Source organism: Argiope bruennichi, chromosome 4 (assembly GCF_947563725.1).
Source record: "Argiope bruennichi chromosome 4, qqArgBrue1.1, whole genome shotgun sequence".
Taxonomy (NCBI): Eukaryota; Metazoa; Arthropoda; class Arachnida; order Araneae; family Araneidae; genus Argiope; species Argiope bruennichi.
In genome coordinates, this window is record NC_079154.1 from 129,040,578 (window position 1) to 129,059,624 (window position 19,047).

A 19,047-nucleotide genomic window follows, 5' to 3' on the forward strand; every position below is an offset into this window, starting at 1 on the left:
TTGGAAATATAAATTCCATTTATCTATCTTGCTGAGTTTTTAAGAGATTATGTTCTGACACGGGAAAGGTCGCAATCCTATTTGGCCCAGATGCATACTTATAAATTTTGGGTAAAGACAGCATACTAAGGTTCACATTCCCACTCGTAATTGAGGATGAGAAGCTTCGACATGGTGATTGGTTCTCGCTACCCTGATGGGTATAAAAAAGGGTGAGGGTCGATCCTTCCTTCAATAATGGGACATAACATCATAAATCACACTCATTGTGTTTTGGATTTTTAGTGTTCACACACAGACACGATTTTAAAGATATGGCTTTACAGCCTGATGGATGTTTAAGACATAGAGATTCATTAAAATACCAGGATCGAATTATTTTGAAGATCGCAATACTTTCACTTTATATTAAATGGCATGTGATAGCGTGAAATAAGAGTAGAAATAGCATTTATTTTAAAATACTAAAATACCTCAAAATAACTAGCAAGCAAAATATTTTTCTGAAAAAAATAATTAAAACTAAAAACATTGACAGTTTTTTTAATACAGTTTTTTCAGCAGTGGCTAGTATTTCATATGATTAAACACAAAACGAGCAATTACATTTTCTTTACAATGTGAGAGACGTGTCCTAATGAAACAAAGGTGGCAAATTTAAATCCCGTTGAAACAAATATTTGAAGTAATGTTGCACTGTAATACTATATATTATGGTTAAAAATATCTATTCTATTTATAAAAAAACAACAGATTGTTGAATTGTTTGATCCGACCTACGCATGGAAGAGTCCCCACCATCCAAGAAATTTTTATCTATCTACTTTTTTATTTCTTTAAATTCGTCAATGCAAAATAAATAAATAAATAATAATAAAACTAATTTTCATTAAAATACTTTATGATAAATTATCAAATAATTATATTTATTAAAAAAGAAAGCAGTTTTCTTCATTTAACATTATTGAAAATATCATTAATTAAGTTCCGTTTTCCGATGAAAAAGTATACTAAAGATAGCTCGCTGAAACTCGCATTCAATTAAAAAGTTTAACAAACTGTGATGAAACTGTGGTGCAAAAATAAACGGAAATGTGAGACAAAGAAAACAAAATTATGTACGTAAACCGATTTATTGCCACATAAAAAGCGCATTTCGATCATCCAGTCGCTTTAATTGCCGATTCAGACATCCAGGAAACAGATCCACACTCAATGTTCCAAAAACCCGCAGTGTGGTGTCAGCAGGCGTATATTTGAGGCGCTACACAAAAACCGAAAGGAGAGGAAGGCTCGTTTCCAGACGAACTAGCAGGATTGTTCAAGGCAGAGGGTGCCACCTCAGCGAATTTAGGGGAACAATGGGACAGTGTGCCAGGGCCTTGACATGTTGCCAGAAACACTGGCTGGATGCTACAAAAGAAGCTCTGTGGACAGGTAATGACCTTCTCAATGTGAGACAAAACGAGCTACCTTCACTATCGGTTCTGTTTACTATCAAACAACCAGTTCGGATAAGCTTCGAAGAAAATACAACACACTCTGGAGAAATTCAGTACCGTCTTGCAATAATTGGAGAGAAAATATTTTAATATTTGACAGAAAAATTCAAGACATCATGAAATGACGCCATTTAATGCAAGGTAAGAAAAAAGTAACAAATATTTGCAACGTCTTGCGCAATTTATGGCAATTAAAAAAAATCAGTATAGGACATAAAATCACAGGACATCCTGAAAAGCGCTTCCAAAGAACAAAGCGTACAAGAGTGCACTGAAGAACATTCAGAAAATTCTATTTAAAACATTGGCAAAAAATTTAGCAGTAATAATATCATAACTGCAGTAACTGACATCCTAAAAAATTGTGGAAAGATTTAGTACAAAAACGTAAGGCAAAGAATGCGAAACCGCAAGAAAAAAATTGTGATGACTACTAGGAGGATTTAAGGTATGAGAAATCCTGAAAAATATTGTAAAGAAATAAGGAGGTTAGAACATTGTAAAAGATAATATACAGCAAACTACAGTATCTTGTTGAGTTTGAAAGACAGGAGAAACAAATGCATGACATACCACGAAATATTCTGAACTGATTAAAAAAATGGAATGAGTCATTTCAGTAGGATTCTTAAAAAACTCTACATTGAAAAAGACAAAAATGTGTCAATATTTTAGCTATCAGCTTACAATAAACAAAATCACAAAATACATATTTTTTTGGAGTTTGATGATATATACAACATTTGATATATACACAGCTTTGATATCAAAAACCATAATCAAAAGATATTATATGATAATACTTTAAAGTTTTAAAAATATGAAAGCATGTCCTTCATATCTGAAGCATTCAAACTTGTTTATTATATGCATATGTAGTATCTAAATATATTCATTAAATTTGCAAAAATTAATATTACTGAGGAGCCTCAAACAATGTAGCTAAAATGTATAGATGTTACTTTTATTCAACAAAACCTTAATTTCAGTTTTGAAAAGCAATTTTATTGTTTTTAATTTCAATAATGGCAGTACTATACAAAGCAAAATAGGAATGCTCAAATACAGCATGAATAAACTATACATATTAATGAAAAGCATGTTAAGAAATTAATATATACTTACCACATATCTCGATACTTGTCTGGTCACACGGTTAATATCTCCGCAGCCACTACAGGAGGTCAGGTTAATATTGCAGAGGAAGAGAGGATTAATTGGTGCCACAGGAGGGAAACATGCACATTCAATGGCCTTTTCTGGCCGCTACTCTAATGAAACACTACTAGCCAATTTTAAAGCTAAAAGCTATTTATGACCAACAAGGGTATTAAAAATCAACAAATGAACAGTGCAGATAAAAACGAGCACTTTTGGCGTTGATGCGGCATTGGCGTGGAAATTTAAACTGCTACAGAATATTTGAAAATGGAACAGATGCGATTTAATTATTAATCTCGCGAAAATTTACATAATTTACACACAAAATTCTAATGGTTACTACAATAACACTAGTGAACAAAGCTCCCGAACAAAATTAAATAAGGGGAAATTTTTATTTTTCTACTGGATGTTGAAAAAAAATGAAATTAAAAGTAATCCATCATCCATAAATGTTTTTAAAAAATTGAAAATATCAAATATTTGTTCAATACATTTAACCAAATAATAATGGTATTTTAGTATTTAAAAAGAGATAAACATAAATCTAAAATTATGCACAAAAAATCATATTATTTATAATTTTTTTAAAAATGAAATAGAACGTTTATGTAAAAAAAGGGTATTCATAAGAAATTTCTCAAATTTCAAAATATTTCGTGCTTGTGTGTGTGTGTGTGTGTGTGTGTGTGTGTGTGTGTGTGTGTGTGTGTGTGTGTGTGTGTGTGTGTGTGTGTGTGTGTGTGTGTGTGTGTGTGTGTGTGTGTGTGTGTGTGTTGGTACTCAACCGACTAGATTGTCTGATCTATAGCTATCAAATTTGGCACACTGGAGGAAATTAAAAATTGAAATGTGCAGGAGAGATTTTTTAATTTAAATTTTTGACATTTTTTCACAATAACTTCCAAAAATATTAAATTTTGAAATTTTGAAATGTTATGAAATTCATATTTTTAAATATTATGAAATTCTAAAATGAATTTCATAACATTTCAAAATTTATAAAGTTGTCTTTATATTAATACCAATTTAACAGGCGTGCAAATTTTTTCCGAAATTTGGAAGTTTTTTTTTTTAATATTTCTTTTAGTAAGTTCCAACGATTGATTGAAATTTATACCATTTTTCATTGGTTCACCAAATATTTAATAATTTTTTTAATATTTGGTGAAATAATTTTGGTTTTTCCATTGTAAAAAGCTAAAAAAGTATGACTCTATTCAAATATGTGTATCTTACAAGGCGAAAAAAAATATAAAGTTACATAAAGGCAAAATTTAGAAAATAAATGAATCGCACATTTACTTTTCTAATAGCGCTATGATGTCATGGTTAGTTTCTATTATGTTCATTTCATTCATGTACAGAATGAAACGAAAGACAGCTTTAATATCAGTCAATTTAAGGGGATCACTTACATGACATTATATCTAAATCTTTTAACAGAAATAATATTCCCGGCGAATCGTCTGGTCGCTAAAGGCGATTAGTTATAAATAATATTCACTACTCTCAACTTTTATTGCAAGATTTTTCTTTCAAATTAAAAGGGAAAACTCGCATTTTGTAAAAATCAGCTTAGGCAGCGATCCATGCATCTTTTAAAGAGTGTACGTGCAGTAAAAAAAATGATTTTAAAAATAAAATTGCCCATATATCCATGTTTTTTTTTAATTGAAAACGGTAAATTATGGCACCATGATGGATTTTTTTTTTCTCTCTTCTCCAGTAAGTTGATTTACAAGCACGAAATATATAATGTTACTTATTTAAACAAGAAAAAACGGAGGATACCAGGGATGTTCGAGATTAAAATCCTTTTATGCATACTTTTTTTTTCAGGTAGAATCTCCTATTAAATAAAATATTACAATATACAAGTTCCTTTGTAAGTTGTATGTACTGAAATAAAAGAGGAATTTAAAAAACATTGGTAGAATATTTCAATCTTAATGTTGTCCAACCTACTACAAATTTCTATATTTTTAAATCATTGTAATAAATTTTCTGTAATAATACACATTTGAAAGTAAAATTGCACAAAATTGAAATTCGTATTATTGAAAAGGTGGCATTTTTAATTTTATGATGATGTAAATTTTTTTCAAATTAATTTCCTCCGAATTTCTGTTTAAGAAAGTCTAATTATTGGTTCATTTCCCACAGATGGATGCGGCTGCCATCACCGTAGATCTCTTCCACTTACACGCAAGGTTTTTGTACTTCCTGCCTCTATTTTAGCTATTAGCTAACATTATTACGTTTAGGTACTGTGAAATTAATAAATTGAAACAAATGAAAACTTAGCAAAATGCATATATTTTTTAATGCGCTTACTTTCTTTAAAAAAATTAATAACAATCAAGACATAATGTGCAAAAATGAAATCCTTGAAATTGTTACAATTTGATTTTATGTTAATATTAAAATATTTCATGAAAAATTTATTTGCTCCAATGTCAATGCAAAAAATTTCTAATTAAATAAATATTTAATTAATTTTTGCACTTCGAAAAATTGGCAACATTCTTTCCTTCACTTAACACATAAGTATGCCAAGTCAGGTTGAAACCAATTTACTCATTTAGGAAGAGATATAGAACATATATTAAATATATAAAGGATAATCGGATATATACAGGATTAGTCCTTTTAAGCCCTTTAAATTCAAAATAGCGCTTGTATAGCGAGGGAAATAGCATGTACCTGTAATAAAGTGACTACGCTCATTGAGACAGGTTACAATGCCCCTAGCGGCGAAATAAGAGTTACAAAAAATAAAGAATATCGGCCAAAAAGTTCAATTAGCTTATTATGAATTTATGAATTTTCAATGACATAAAAACGGGCCCATTCTAAAATTGAAAAACGTATCCTCAGATCCTCTTCCCCCACGAATATGTTTGTTATATTCCTTTTTTTTTTACATTATTTTTCTACATTGCTTAAATTTCATTGCGCCTTTCTTATCTCGAAAAAACTGTGTAATAATAAATACTGGGGAACATATTTTCCAGTTCCTATTTATAATCGCACATATTATCCGCTAAATTTACAGTTAACTCCATGAAACTTTTTCCCGTGTTTTTATTATGGTAAGCGTACGGGTTTTTTTTATTGCATTTTTTGGCCGATATCCTTTATTTTTTTAAACTATTTTCGTATCTTTCTTATTCCGCCACTAGGGACGCTGTTACCTGTCACAAGAAATTCAGCAAAGAACTCTACTGTAAGTACACATTATTTCCCTGGCTATATGAGACGCCGTTTTGAATTTAAAGGGCTTAAAAGTACTTAACCGATCCCTCTGTATATACATATAATTACAGTCACGATGATTTTTATTTATATTAAGATACCTAAAATAAAAGTTATTGCGCATTTTTATTTAGCTTGATTTATTACAAATTTGCAATGATAAAATTTTGCAAATAATATTTCACTTTTTACTTGATGTGCTAAATATTCAAATTCTGCATACTGCAGAATTCAATACAATTCAATACAATATCTTCAAAATGATGAATTTAGTTAAATTTAATTAATTGATGAATTTAGTTAAATTTCAATTCCATGCGCGCCACTTGTTTCAGAATTTGAGAAAAAAAATTCGTTTTAATATTCCGTAATTTTTAAATCAATGAATAATAAATTAAATGATAAAAATCAGAATATTGTTTAAATAATATATTCAACTCACTATTAAAAATATTTAATTCACTAATAAAAAAGCAGTGTAAAAGGCAGTTTCAATTAAATTTATTTTCTACTTAACTTAGCATTCTGTACAATGTTTTTATAACATACACTTCCGATAATATATAAATTTCTATTTTAATTTGAATGGATTTTTTCCGCTTAGAATCCAATTGAATTATTTAATTTGTGCGCAATTTTAGGGTAGTGTCTAAATAGGGTTGCCCAATTTCCTGCGAAATTATCCTACACGGGAAATGGTAGGTTGTCCATTCCCGAATAGAAGGGGGTCGAAGTAGGGTTACAAAGAAATCCATTCATAGTAGCCAATCACACCACGTGATCGTAGAGCTTTTATAATTATCTTTGTATGTTTCAAAGAAGAATATTTTTCCCATATAATAATATTTTTATGCTTCATTTTTCTCTACAAATCATTTTCATATCTCTATCCTACCGTATATTTTGCATCCTAATGATTGCAAAATTATTAAGTTAATCAAAATAATTTATTAATAATTCCTTTAATTAATAATTCTCTCGCCGTAATGATGGTAGAGAGCAAAGGATGCAATTTGTCTCGATTTTAAAATACCGGATTGTTAGAATTAATATGCCCTACTCAGAGCGTATTAAAAAAAACTTATTTATATAAATATTTTTCAGACGCGAACATGAATCCTCTTGTGCAACAAAGTTGTTAAGAATATCTGATTATGAAAGAAGATTAAATCAAATTAAAAAGTGTTCTTCAAAACATAAATTTAAAATTAAATCGTTTGATTTTGAAATAGATATCGAAGTAGGGAAACATTAAAAGTTTTAAGAAGCGGCATAATAATGATAATAAAAGGTACATTTTGAAGCAAAGATACAAAATTACGTGTAATATCAGCTTAAATTAATCAAACGATAAAAAGATATATTTTTTCATTGGGCGTTCTTTAAAAAGTTATATATTATTATCCTATATTTCGAATTCAAATATTCTTGTTGATGATAATCAAGAATCATTTTCATTTTATAAGAAATAATTATTAGAATGTGTGAAATAAAATAAAATTGATCTTTTTAATAATTTATATGAGAAAAATAATATTTCATATAATAATTCCTCAATCAAAGTTTTATTACTACATGAGCATGCATTAAGTTACTGATATTCACTTTAATACTCTATAAATGAAAACAACTTTACCTATAATAAAGTTAAAATAAAATTTATATATTTCTTTTCTTTTATTCAATCTTTTATTTTCAATTAAATTGTATGCTCACTTTAAATAACTATATTTCTAAAAGAATATTGGCAACTATTATGAAATAAATGGCTCAAATGTCTGCCGATTACAAGTAAATAATACAAAATAATAATAATAAAGTCAGATATTCGCGATTGCGTGAAAGGGAATTCATAGAAATTATTAAGTTTGTTCCGAAAATATTTGTAATAATTTGAGACTAATTCTTATACGTAGCAAATATTTTCAACATTACATGGAAAGTTTCATATTTTTAATATTTTATTTCGTAAAATGCAGTTTTACTCATGTAAATCTGCTTTTTTTTTTTTGGACAAAAGTTTTTTATTCTAATGTATATTTTCGGATGGGGAAACAGTTAAAGAATACGATAGGCATGATATTTATATGATCGTTTTTTCCCACCCAAAAGTAGGCTTAATGCTCAGCAAACTACAAATCATCCAGTAAGACCACGCATGCGCAGAAACTGTAAAGTAGTAAGTCCTTGTCTCGTCGAGACAAGAACTTGCTATTGTCCGCTCTTTCATTGCATGCGCAGTCTTTCTTTTGCGCATGCGTGACTTACTGGAATATTACAACTGGCCCAGTGTAAACCCACTTTAATTCTGAAAAGACGGGAATTTAGTAAACTTAGTTACTTTTTTATAATCAATATCATTTATTATTAAATTTATGAAAGAATTTTTGATAGAAAGCAGCTATTATACTTAAGTTTAAATATATTTATATATAAAGTTTCGAATTCCATAAAACTAAACATACATAATTAAATTTTTCTTTTTTACTACTGTAATAAAAAATAATATTTTTTCAAACTCTTCCATTATGTTTAATCTTTTGTACTATAATTAATAAGAAAGCAGTTTTTTTTAATTAAAAAAATGTCTTTCTTTATGTTTTTTAAAAATGTAAGTTAATATAAATTGAATATTTTTTAATAAAAAAAGCAATCACACAGCAGTTTAGTAATTAGGAATATGTTTGATAGAGTATTATAATTTTTCTCTAAAATGCTGAAAAAAGGTGCAGTATCGCAGTTTTGAGGTTATAAAAAAAAGTCATATCGATTCACTACTTCACTACTTAAAGAAAACTGAAAATAAAAGAACACGTTATCATGATTCTTCTAATGAACAAAGGGCAAACACCAGGCGGAACGATATATTATATGAATATATTATGTATTATCGAATATTTTATGTATTCATAAAAGCTTGTTAATATTTCAATATTCTTCACAAATAATTTGCTTCTGAATGTAACTAATCCTAGGATAATTTTACTTCCATTTTCCATTCTGTTCGTACCCAGATATATTGCATACTTAAAATTTCTATGATAAAAATATAACCTATAAATTTTTTAAGTTTCTGAATTTTGTGTAAAGTGATTAAAATAGAGAAAAGAAATAAAATTTGTTTTTAATTCATAATTTTTTCAAAAGTTATTTCCCTTTAGCATATTAATTTGCATAGATATTTACGCAGAGGTATTTTTTACTAATTATATATTTGAAAACAGAAAAAGTAACAAATTAAAATGAGTAATCACACGTAAATAATGTCAAAAAAATTATTTCGCCAATTGTTTCATCTCATTTCATCATTAGCAAATATATATATTAAATTGAGTTTATTAAAACATTATTAAGTAATCATTTTAAATATTATTAAAATTTTGAAACAAGAATTCCAAGATTTTTTTTTCTTGCATTTAGTAAAACAATAGAATCAAACTTTTTAAACATTTCTAGGGGGCGATTATTTTTTCTTATAAGAAAATAGTCTTAGAATTCGAAGATGTGCATGTTTTTATCTAATTCAAAATCACGTATATTTTTCATAAACTTCATTATTTCCCATTCTTTAATTGTTCTATTTTTTTAACAAAATTCGAATTGGGAAAAAAGAAGTGAAACCTACAGAAAATGCCAATTTCAAAAATAGTTTCCTCAATAATGTAAATTTTATTACCTAATTTTAAACTATTTCCTGTCACTCACTCAAAATGAAAATGTTTTTAATTAAGCGTGTTAATTTAGCGTTTACTTTTCTTTTGTAGTAAATGAAAAATGTTTCTTTGAAAATTTAGGTGCAAAAAAGAAGACATAAGAAAAAAATATACCACTCACTTTTCAAACTCTTTTAATAAACTTTGAACATACAATGTCGTAAATGTAAAAAAAAATATCACGATGGATATTTCACAAAATTGTATACTAGAATATGTATATGGCACACAGTGTAAAATGGAGTTTTTCACGTAAGGAATGTGGTTCATTACATTCCGTTGGACTAGAGATTTCAATACAAAAAAAATCTCAAATGAAACAATATTCTTTCTCGTTTGGCCTTTGTTCATTGTATATGAATTCATTCAACAAAAAACAAAAAAAACTCGCACACTCAATAAAACAAGCAAATCAAATCAATAAAAGAAAAAAAATGCACATACATCTTCTAAAACCTGGATCACAGCAATATCTCTAATTAAAAAGTAGACAATTTTAAAAAAATATTCTAAAAATAGTTCTGAAGAATCTCACAATGGATTAAAAAAAATCTTGATTGTATTAGTAAGATAAAGATTTTACAATAACAACAATTATAAACAGAAATAATATCAAACAATTAAAAGACTCTTCTAAAAAATTTCAGTTATTATTTGGCATCAAACATTTCTAAAACTGATATTTTCAATATTCAAAAGAGTAATATAAATTATTTTTCATTATAATAGTAAAAATAATGTCAAAGTAATACATCATTTGAAATATCTTATATTTTGATATGATATAAGGATATGTTTAAAGGTATATAAACAAAAATGTTAGCAAACAATTTCTGATATAATTTTACTACACCAAATTATTTAATTCAATTTTGACGAAAAGATGAAATTTAGTTAGCAAAATAATTTCTAACAATTGCATTCTAAGGTCACTACAGTGAAAGCTAATTTTAGTGTATAAATAATCTTTATCATTTTGCGTCACTATATCTGGAATTGAATATTGTACATGAGAATTGCAAATATTTATGATCAAATGTAGATGGCATTCACTAAAATATTTTTAAAGAAAGGAAATGTTAAATGAATAGCATTCTCAAAACGTTATTATCGTTTGGATAATGAATTAAACTTGCACGCTAACAAATAATCAGTAGACTCAGAAAACTGACCTAGTAAAAAAAGAAAATGCGGCTGTGTTCTTGTTTTAAAATGACAATTCTGTAATAGAAAAAAAACCCACCTACATAGATCATTCTGACTGTATTCAATGTTTACTGCACATATATTAATATTCACAATTTTGTATAGTTAAGAGAGAGTATTTTAAGACAACAAGAATACACTAACTCATTTTTTCTTTTTCTTTCACTTTAGTCAATTTTATCAAAATAAATATTTTTTATATGATTACAGAAAATGTGGGAAACATATGTCTGTCCTCATAAAATATTAAGATCTGAATTGAACTTCTTTCCTATATTAAGGCGAATATGCGCAGTATTACATTTGAAATTTTTAAAAAAATATATCTCTACACTGGTGTTGGAAGTTTTGATAAATATATATTTTTAACTGTGTAAAATAATTATATTATATTATATAAAGCTTTACATAAAAGTTCTGAAATTCGTTAAAAATAAATGTTTATTGTAGTATTAATGTTTTAAATTATTTAACAACGGGGATTTATTTTTTCTCCTATTTATTTAAAAAAAATTAATTAATTAAAGATTTAAGAAAAGGAAATTAACTCGATAAAAGGATATGAAAAGTTTAAATGGGAAATATATAAAATGGACTTTTTGAAAATTGGAAGTGTTTACTGTTAAGAGCAATCGCTATTTTTGAAGATTCGTTTGGAATCACCATATTTCAGTCTTTTTTTTTACGTAATTATTATAATTATTTTTGTATAACCAAAATTCCAAGATTGAGTAAAAATAATCAATATGCGTTGATAGCGGAAAATCTGAGCTCCTCCCTCGTTAATCAGTTTATTTCACTTTGTAAAACATTGTATTTTTATGTATCAGCAATGACGCTCCAAAACTGCGTGAGTATATAGCATGCACACAATACTGGGATGATAATCAACACATGATAAAAGGCAAAGGTGGAGGGAGGTAAGGAAGGTTTCTGATACGCACCACTTCCCGGGGGTGTCACACTATTCGAGCGGAGACTCTCACTAGCTAGCGTTGCGCTGTCCTCGCCAAACTCGAGACTCTCCATTCTAGCTTCAGAACCTGAAGCATCCTCAGACATGATAATGGTTGGTACAGCACACGTTTCCTCACCTTGTTGGGATTTCTTCTTGTCCTCGGTCTCCTTCTTGCTCAAGGAGTCCTGCCTTCCAAGTTTTGTCTTCTCTACAGTCTTCTCACCAAGCGATTCCTGCTGCTTCTCGGATGTGATTTCTTCCTGCTCAGCGATGTGAACGATTTTATCAGCTTCTTTCTCTGTTATAGATTGCTTTTTCTGCTTCCTCTTGACAGAGTCCTGTCTGGTTAAAGCGGGAGCTGTTTCAGCTGAAGAATCAGAGGTTTTCGATTTCTTTGAATCTTGTCTGGATAATGGAGGTGGCTTTTCAGTACTCTCAACAGGAGTTGCTGGTGCAGAAGTATCAGAAGCCTTTGATTTTTTAGACTCTTGCCTGGATAATGGAGGTGGCTTCTCAGTACTCTCAACAGGTGTTGCTGGTGCAGAAGTGTCAGAAGCCTTTGATTTCTTAGACTCTTGTCTGGACAATGGAGGTGGCTTCTCAGTACTCTCAACAGGAGTTGCTGGTGCAGAAGTGTCGGAAGCCTTTGATTTCTTAGACTCTTGTCTGGACAATGGAGGTGGCTTCTCAGTACTCTCAATAGGTGTTGCTGGCGCAGAAGTGTCAGAAGCCTTTGATTTCTTAGATTCTTGCCTGGAAAGCGGGGGTGGCTTCTCAGTGCTATCAACAGGAGTTTCTGGTGCAGAAATATCAGAAGCCTTTGATTTCTTCGAGTCTTGTCTTAGAAGTTTTGGACGTTTATCATGAACTTCTGTTGGTGTGTCAGGTGCAGAATTGTCAGAAGATTTCGCTTTCTTCGAGTCTTGCCTCAAAAGTTTCGGAGGTTTTTCAAGGATTTCTGTTGGGGTTTCAGGAGGAGACGAATCACTTGGTTTTCGCTTTGATTTTTTAATAGATTCTTGCCTTTTCAATATAGCGTTTTCTTCTAGCGCTTGCTCGATAACATCGTTTGTTTCTTCACTTAATTGTTCGTTTGAGGCAACAAGTGGATGCTCTATCCTTGGTTCAAGATCGCCTAAATCTTCAACAACTAAAAGAGAAAGAATCAATGGTAATTAATATATATTAAAAGCACTCTTTGAAAATAATCCTTTCAAAAGTTAAAAGGAAAACGTATTATCACATTCAAGCCAGTAACTATGAAATAAAAACCTCCATTGCATAAAAAAAGCACCTTTTTCTTCTAATATTTCTATACAGCAAGTTCCGAAATTTCATTTTCAAAATTTAAAGGCAGGTCCGGCATGCAGAGACAAATTAAATTCGCAAGAGAATGTAGGATCTCCAATGCGTAGGGTCACCGCTCATTTCAAATATAAAGAAACAAGGTAATAATACACTAGATAAAATATACAACAAATTTAATGGAATATGGATTCACAATAACACCACATAAATCGTACACAGATGCAATGACAAGAAGGACGAAGATTTAACAACAAACCCTTAGGATCTTAAAGAAAGTGCTGAAAGGACTTTCCGTTTGTTGTTATTGGTTTTAGAGTCAATCTATACTTCAGCACACATTTTATCTGGTGTGTACCTCATATAAATCGTCAACGAAAAAGGTTTGTGTTGTCAACCTTCGTAGTGTGCTCTGCTGTAAAAATGGTTTGTTTCTTCCATGCCTTATAACTGATCTTTTGGGACACTTTATATATCTTTCATGAGTGCTTAAATCTTTAATAGTTTTTATTTACTAAGCAGATTTACATATTTATTTTTAAAAAAACTAATAAAGTAATCTTTTTGATGCTGCATGTTTAAAAACAATCGCATTCGCACTTCGTCTAACTTTGGAGTCCATTTTTTCCTTTATATAATGGAAATTGCATTTAAAAGTAAAGTCTACTGTATTTGAGACGTATATATTAGTTATAAAAAATTCAATACTACTGTCTGATAAACCAGTGGTATCAAGCTAAAAACTTTTCCGTCTTGGAACAGATTGAAAAGGAAATTAAATTTTCTTGTTGGAACTCAATCTAACTTTAATACTTATTAATCTTCTATCAAATGAACTCCCCAATTAATTGAAATATTTTGAATATAAAAATCTTATAATGACGAATAAGTAGTAAAACTTTTAACTGGCAGCTTTTATAAAAAGGTTCAACTAACATAAATTAATCGCCATTAAAATTATAAAAAAACATAATAATATTAAACAAACATAAGAATGCAATTGCCAATTACTATTAAACACATAATGGTTATGTAGATCAATCATTTTTTTTCTCAATTTACTTTAAAAGATTAATAAAAAATAAATAATTTTGTCAAATGTTTCATTCCATTGTAATAACTACTATAATAAAGATGCCAAATACTTCATAATGCAAATAAAATTTTAGATTTTAAACCCACATCGAATTATTATTTGTTTTATATATAATACATTTTATAAATTCCCTTTTTCTTATATTATCTGAAAGAAAATAAACAAATTCAGAAAAAATCAAATGGTTTGTCTAATATAAACCAAATATTGCGCATAAAGAAAAAAAGCAATAAAACATGTAGCGATTCATTTAGTTTGAAAATAGACCTCCAAGAAGCTTATGCCTGAATAATATGATGATCCATACAACAACTAAGTCAAACAAGTTTTAACGAAATAAATATAGAATTTAAAAATATAATTTTTTTTTAAAGTCCGTATGTAGAATTTGTAAAATAGAAAGAAGCAGCGAGAACATCATAACAGACTGCAATATTCCCTTTTAGCATCTGGCGCAGTGAAGCCAAGGTTGACTCTTGCGTCATTAAAACACACATCCACTACCATCGCTCTTTTAGAATCGTCTCTGATCCTACACTATCTGTTGAAAAAGTTGTATGCCTATATAAAGAGGGTAAAAAAAGGCTCTAACTTAAAATATAATTTTGAATTAAATTTTTTCAAGTTTCCGGGATGAACTAAAAATGATTTTTTATATCAAAATTACTTTCTTTTTAAAAAAATCCATTAAATAAAAATGTAGCAGGTAAGGAACTTCAAAAGCCTAAGCCTAAATTATTCGAAAAATGTAAGAATTGTGAATCAGTAAAGTTAAAAACTGAGAAAAATAACAAAAGAGCTCGCAATTACATTGCTGAAATATATTGCTTCGTGATGATTCATTCACAGCAAACAGAAATAATTCCTTTTTATTCCACGTCGGCTTTACTTCTAATTTTTTTTTAATTGCACTAACAAAGTTTAGAGAATTTTAAAAGGGAAAAAAACAAAAAAGAAAAAAATTAAGAGCAAATCATTATAGAAGAAGTTAAATCAGAAGCAAAATTTCAATAAAATAATTTCTGCACTGAGCTAGAGTTTTATAGTATAAAATGATGCACAAAAAATAAATTTCTTGTAAAAATGTATTGCTATTTAAAAAAAGCCGTTGGTTACGACCCGGAGTGGTAAAAGCAGTTCACAGAACCATTCTTCACAATCTATAAATAGATATTTGAGGAGTGACTTCTTCACTCGAATTTTTTTTTATTTATATTTATATCTGTTTCCTGTTTTTAAAATGAAAATGACAGCAATGATAAATAATTATTCGATACTAGTTACATAATTTTTAATATGAAAATGTCAAAAGTAATTTTCTTCCTTTTTTGGTGTTCAAAAAATTATTCTTACGCCTTATATTTTTTTTTTCGATAACTATCAGTGAACATAATTATTAAAATATTTTCCAATTCTATTAAGTCTGAAACTAGAGCTATTTTTAACATCCAATATTCGTACTACATTTATAGCTCTACGTCTCATGGTCGGTTCTGTACGGACTCAATACAGATACAGACATACGTTGATTATTATTAGACATTTCACATAATTTCTCACACTTATCACGTGAACATTTCAGGGCCTTTTTTTTTCAATGCACATAGAAAGGTTTGAAGACTTATTATATCTTAGTAAATACCATGCAATATTTGCTAATATGTAAAAAAAATAAATAAGGATATTATTTCTCACACATGCATGCTATAAAGCTCTACTACTTTCTACTAAATTACAGAAATAAATGTAATAAAAATTTTTAATGAGCGATTCAAAATTTGAAAAAATTTCATTTACATTCAACAAAGAAATATTTATTGAGTTGTTTTACTTACCAGTACAAGAATAATTCTGGAATGTTGAACAAGAAGAATGTAAGAATTTAAGAACCTTTACGCAAATAAGATACAAAAATTGGAAAGGATAAAAAAAATAGGAATGAATTAATTTGAAATAATTCCTTAAAAAAACCTGATTCGCCGGCTGTAAGTGACGTCACTCACATTAAGTAAAATATCACATTACACGATACCAAAATGGCAATGTTTGTAAATATCCTTCTTGTGAAATTCGACGTCCAGCGCGACTTTGCAGCGTCTCTTTCGTTTCGCTACTATCACAGCAAAGTGTCTTCTTCGCCTAATTGACTGCGGAATAGAGGCACGCAGATGTCCTTTGCAAAATAAAAGTGAGAGGTTAGCAAAGGCAAACAGCCAAAGAATTTAGCATCTCTAGTAAAAAGAAACAGGTTCGGAGTAGAGACCGGAAGTGCCAATAGAGGGCACCAGGCGAAGTGGCAGCCATCTTGCTTTTTTATCCCCGGCCACGGGAGGTTCCCGATTTAGAATAACACCTCGTTTCAGGATCCCGTGAATCAGCTCCGAACGAGATGATGACAAATAATCGCGCAGCTGCATTTTGTCTCCATCTTTCTAACCGAAACATTTCGATTCAGAATTCTGACTTAAAGGACAAACCAACAATTCACGAAAAAAAAAAAAAAGATTCTAAAATTTTGTTGAAAGCAATTTCTGTATTGTTTTCTTCTAATAAGAAGAGAAAACTTGTTGACCCACATTTTCGCGCTTCATCACAGATAAGAGGAATGTGAAAAATAAAATTGGAAACAAGTGGGTGAACGAGAGCACAGGGAGTTTAGCTAACCTCGTTAAAGCATGAAAAATACAGAGTTGTCAAAAATGTAATCATGCTCTAAAAGAGTAAACATGAGAAAATATTTGGTGATTCTGCATTTTAACCAGATGGAAAACAAATTTTTTTTAACTGTGTTTACTTTTTGAAAGAATATAAAAACAGAATTAAAATTTTCAGTCATTATCAGTGACGACTCAAGCATTATTTAGTTTAATTATAATAACGCCCCGTTTTTAATGCAATGTGAGGGCTATTTTGGGACAGACCTCCTAATTTTGAATAGAGAACAGATGACGAGGACGACGCCTGAGCTGGCATTGCAGTTGTTTTTATCAAACTACATTAAAGTTTCTTATCAAACTAAGACAACAAATGAAACTGGGAAGTGACAGAAATTTACATCATTAAATGATTAATTGGAAGCTGCATTGATAATGGTAGCGAAAGACTTTTAATTTTTTTGTTGATAAAATGTTTTATTTTGAAATTAAAATAAAATAAAAAAAACTACAAAAGATAGAATTTGGAAGATTTTCACCAAAAATAATGCTTTCATCGTATCAACTGGAAATAAAGCATTTTAATTAAAAAAATGTATGTTTTAAAAAGTTAACAATTCAATACATTAATCATGTTTATTCTACAATAATATTAAACTCATTTCAATATTCACTCTCTCACTCAAAAAATAAGAATCCAAATTGAATATAAGATATATATATACAATATCGAATAACAAAAGTCAAATGTAAGCCAATCATTATAGGAACGTTTGAAAGTTTCAGAACTGATTCTGAATTTTTTACAGCTGTGCTTAATTCAAGGATTTTCTAATGAATGGAGATAGTAGAAATGCTCTGGATAGTGCTGGACATGTTTCGGGTTAAATTTCACAAGACATAGCATTTGTATCTTATGATATTAGTCCGTCCAGTTAACTAGCGTTTGGTAGCAAATGTTCTAAAGTGGGAAGAGGAGAGGGGATTTCATTGATGTTACTCTGAAATATTTTGCTTTTTTTCATTAATTTTTCGATGATTTCAATTTGATCACAGTTAATCTATTTGCCTATACAGGCACACTGACACAAGCATCCAATAATACGATGTCTGATTCTAAAAGCTACAGTTACGCGTAGCAAGCTATTTATAGAAGAAAAATTGCTAGCCCACGCTTTAAACCTTTCAGCTATTCTTGAGACCCTTACGCCAAGGTACATTCATTTAAATTTCCAAAATAAGAGACATCATCTAAGTAACATCACAGATACGTGCAAGTCGTCTTTTAGATTTTAATATGTCGGGCATAAAATTTATTAATAAAATATCCCTTGAATAAGTATTATTTCAAATTTTAAAAAAGTAACCAGAATGTCAATGTAAAATTTATCCTTCCAAGTAGCAAACAACAAGATTTTGAGAAGGACTTCTGAATTAAAAAAAGAGAGAACAGAAATAGGACTAAATTTCAAAACCTTATTACAATTTAAAACTTAAGCATTAATCAGCTCAACGCGATGTTAAACAGACTCCTGAATATTCGGCCAATTGACCGATCTTTGGGACACTATTAGTAATATGGCAAATGAAATTCAGTCGTTTTCTGTTAGAGGCAGAATTGCTTTGTTTCATCTCTTTTGCATCTGCAAGATATATAATGGGTTTTGAGTTTAAACTGTAGCGCACCAGCATGAATCCATAACTTTGAAAAAAATAAAACAAAACAAAAATTAAAAAATGCAATGTTTTTTCTTTTATTGTTCACTAGAAAGAGCATTGAGAAAAACCCACCTTGATTTGCGGCATGCAGTTCTTTGATCCAAGCGCTCTTCTGCTCGGGGCTCCTAGCTCTGAGGGACAACGGGAAGCCGGGGCGGCTCTTCTTATGTGATTTGAACACGATTTTCAGCGGATCGCCTTCCACATTCTCGATCATGTCCACATCTTGCAGCTGAAACAAAAAAAAATCATGCAATTCAACGAAATATAAAGAATTTAAATTTGCGCTTCACAGTTTTGTGTTTTTTTTCCTTTAAATATACGCTGCATTATAAAAAATGGCAGAGTGTGTATTCATACCATTTGACCCCCTTCGCCGTAGAATTTGCCACTTTCTTCAAAATCAAGTAAAACAAACCATCAATAAACCATTTCATGCATTTCAAAAGGTTCCTTCACGGGAACCATTTGAAAT

General features: G+C 29.5%; 1 protein-coding gene across 3 annotated transcripts in view; it reads right to left on the bottom strand.

Annotated features, from left to right (window-relative positions):
• LOC129966881 (obscurin-like) overlaps positions 1-19,047 on the bottom strand; it is a 291,121-nt gene that overhangs the window by 118,483 nt on the left and 153,591 nt on the right. For 2 of the 3 annotated variants that reach the window (XM_056081489.1, XM_056081487.1), the window contains 2 exons: positions 18,645-18,804; positions 11,785-12,948 (listed from right to left, as the gene is read on the bottom strand). In XM_056081489.1, coding sequence (XP_055937464.1) covers positions 11,785-12,948; positions 18,645-18,804 — 1,324 coding nt within the window. The remainder of the gene's footprint in view (positions 1-11,784; positions 12,949-18,644; positions 18,805-19,047) is intronic. The other variant, XM_056081488.1, reaches the window with a different exon arrangement.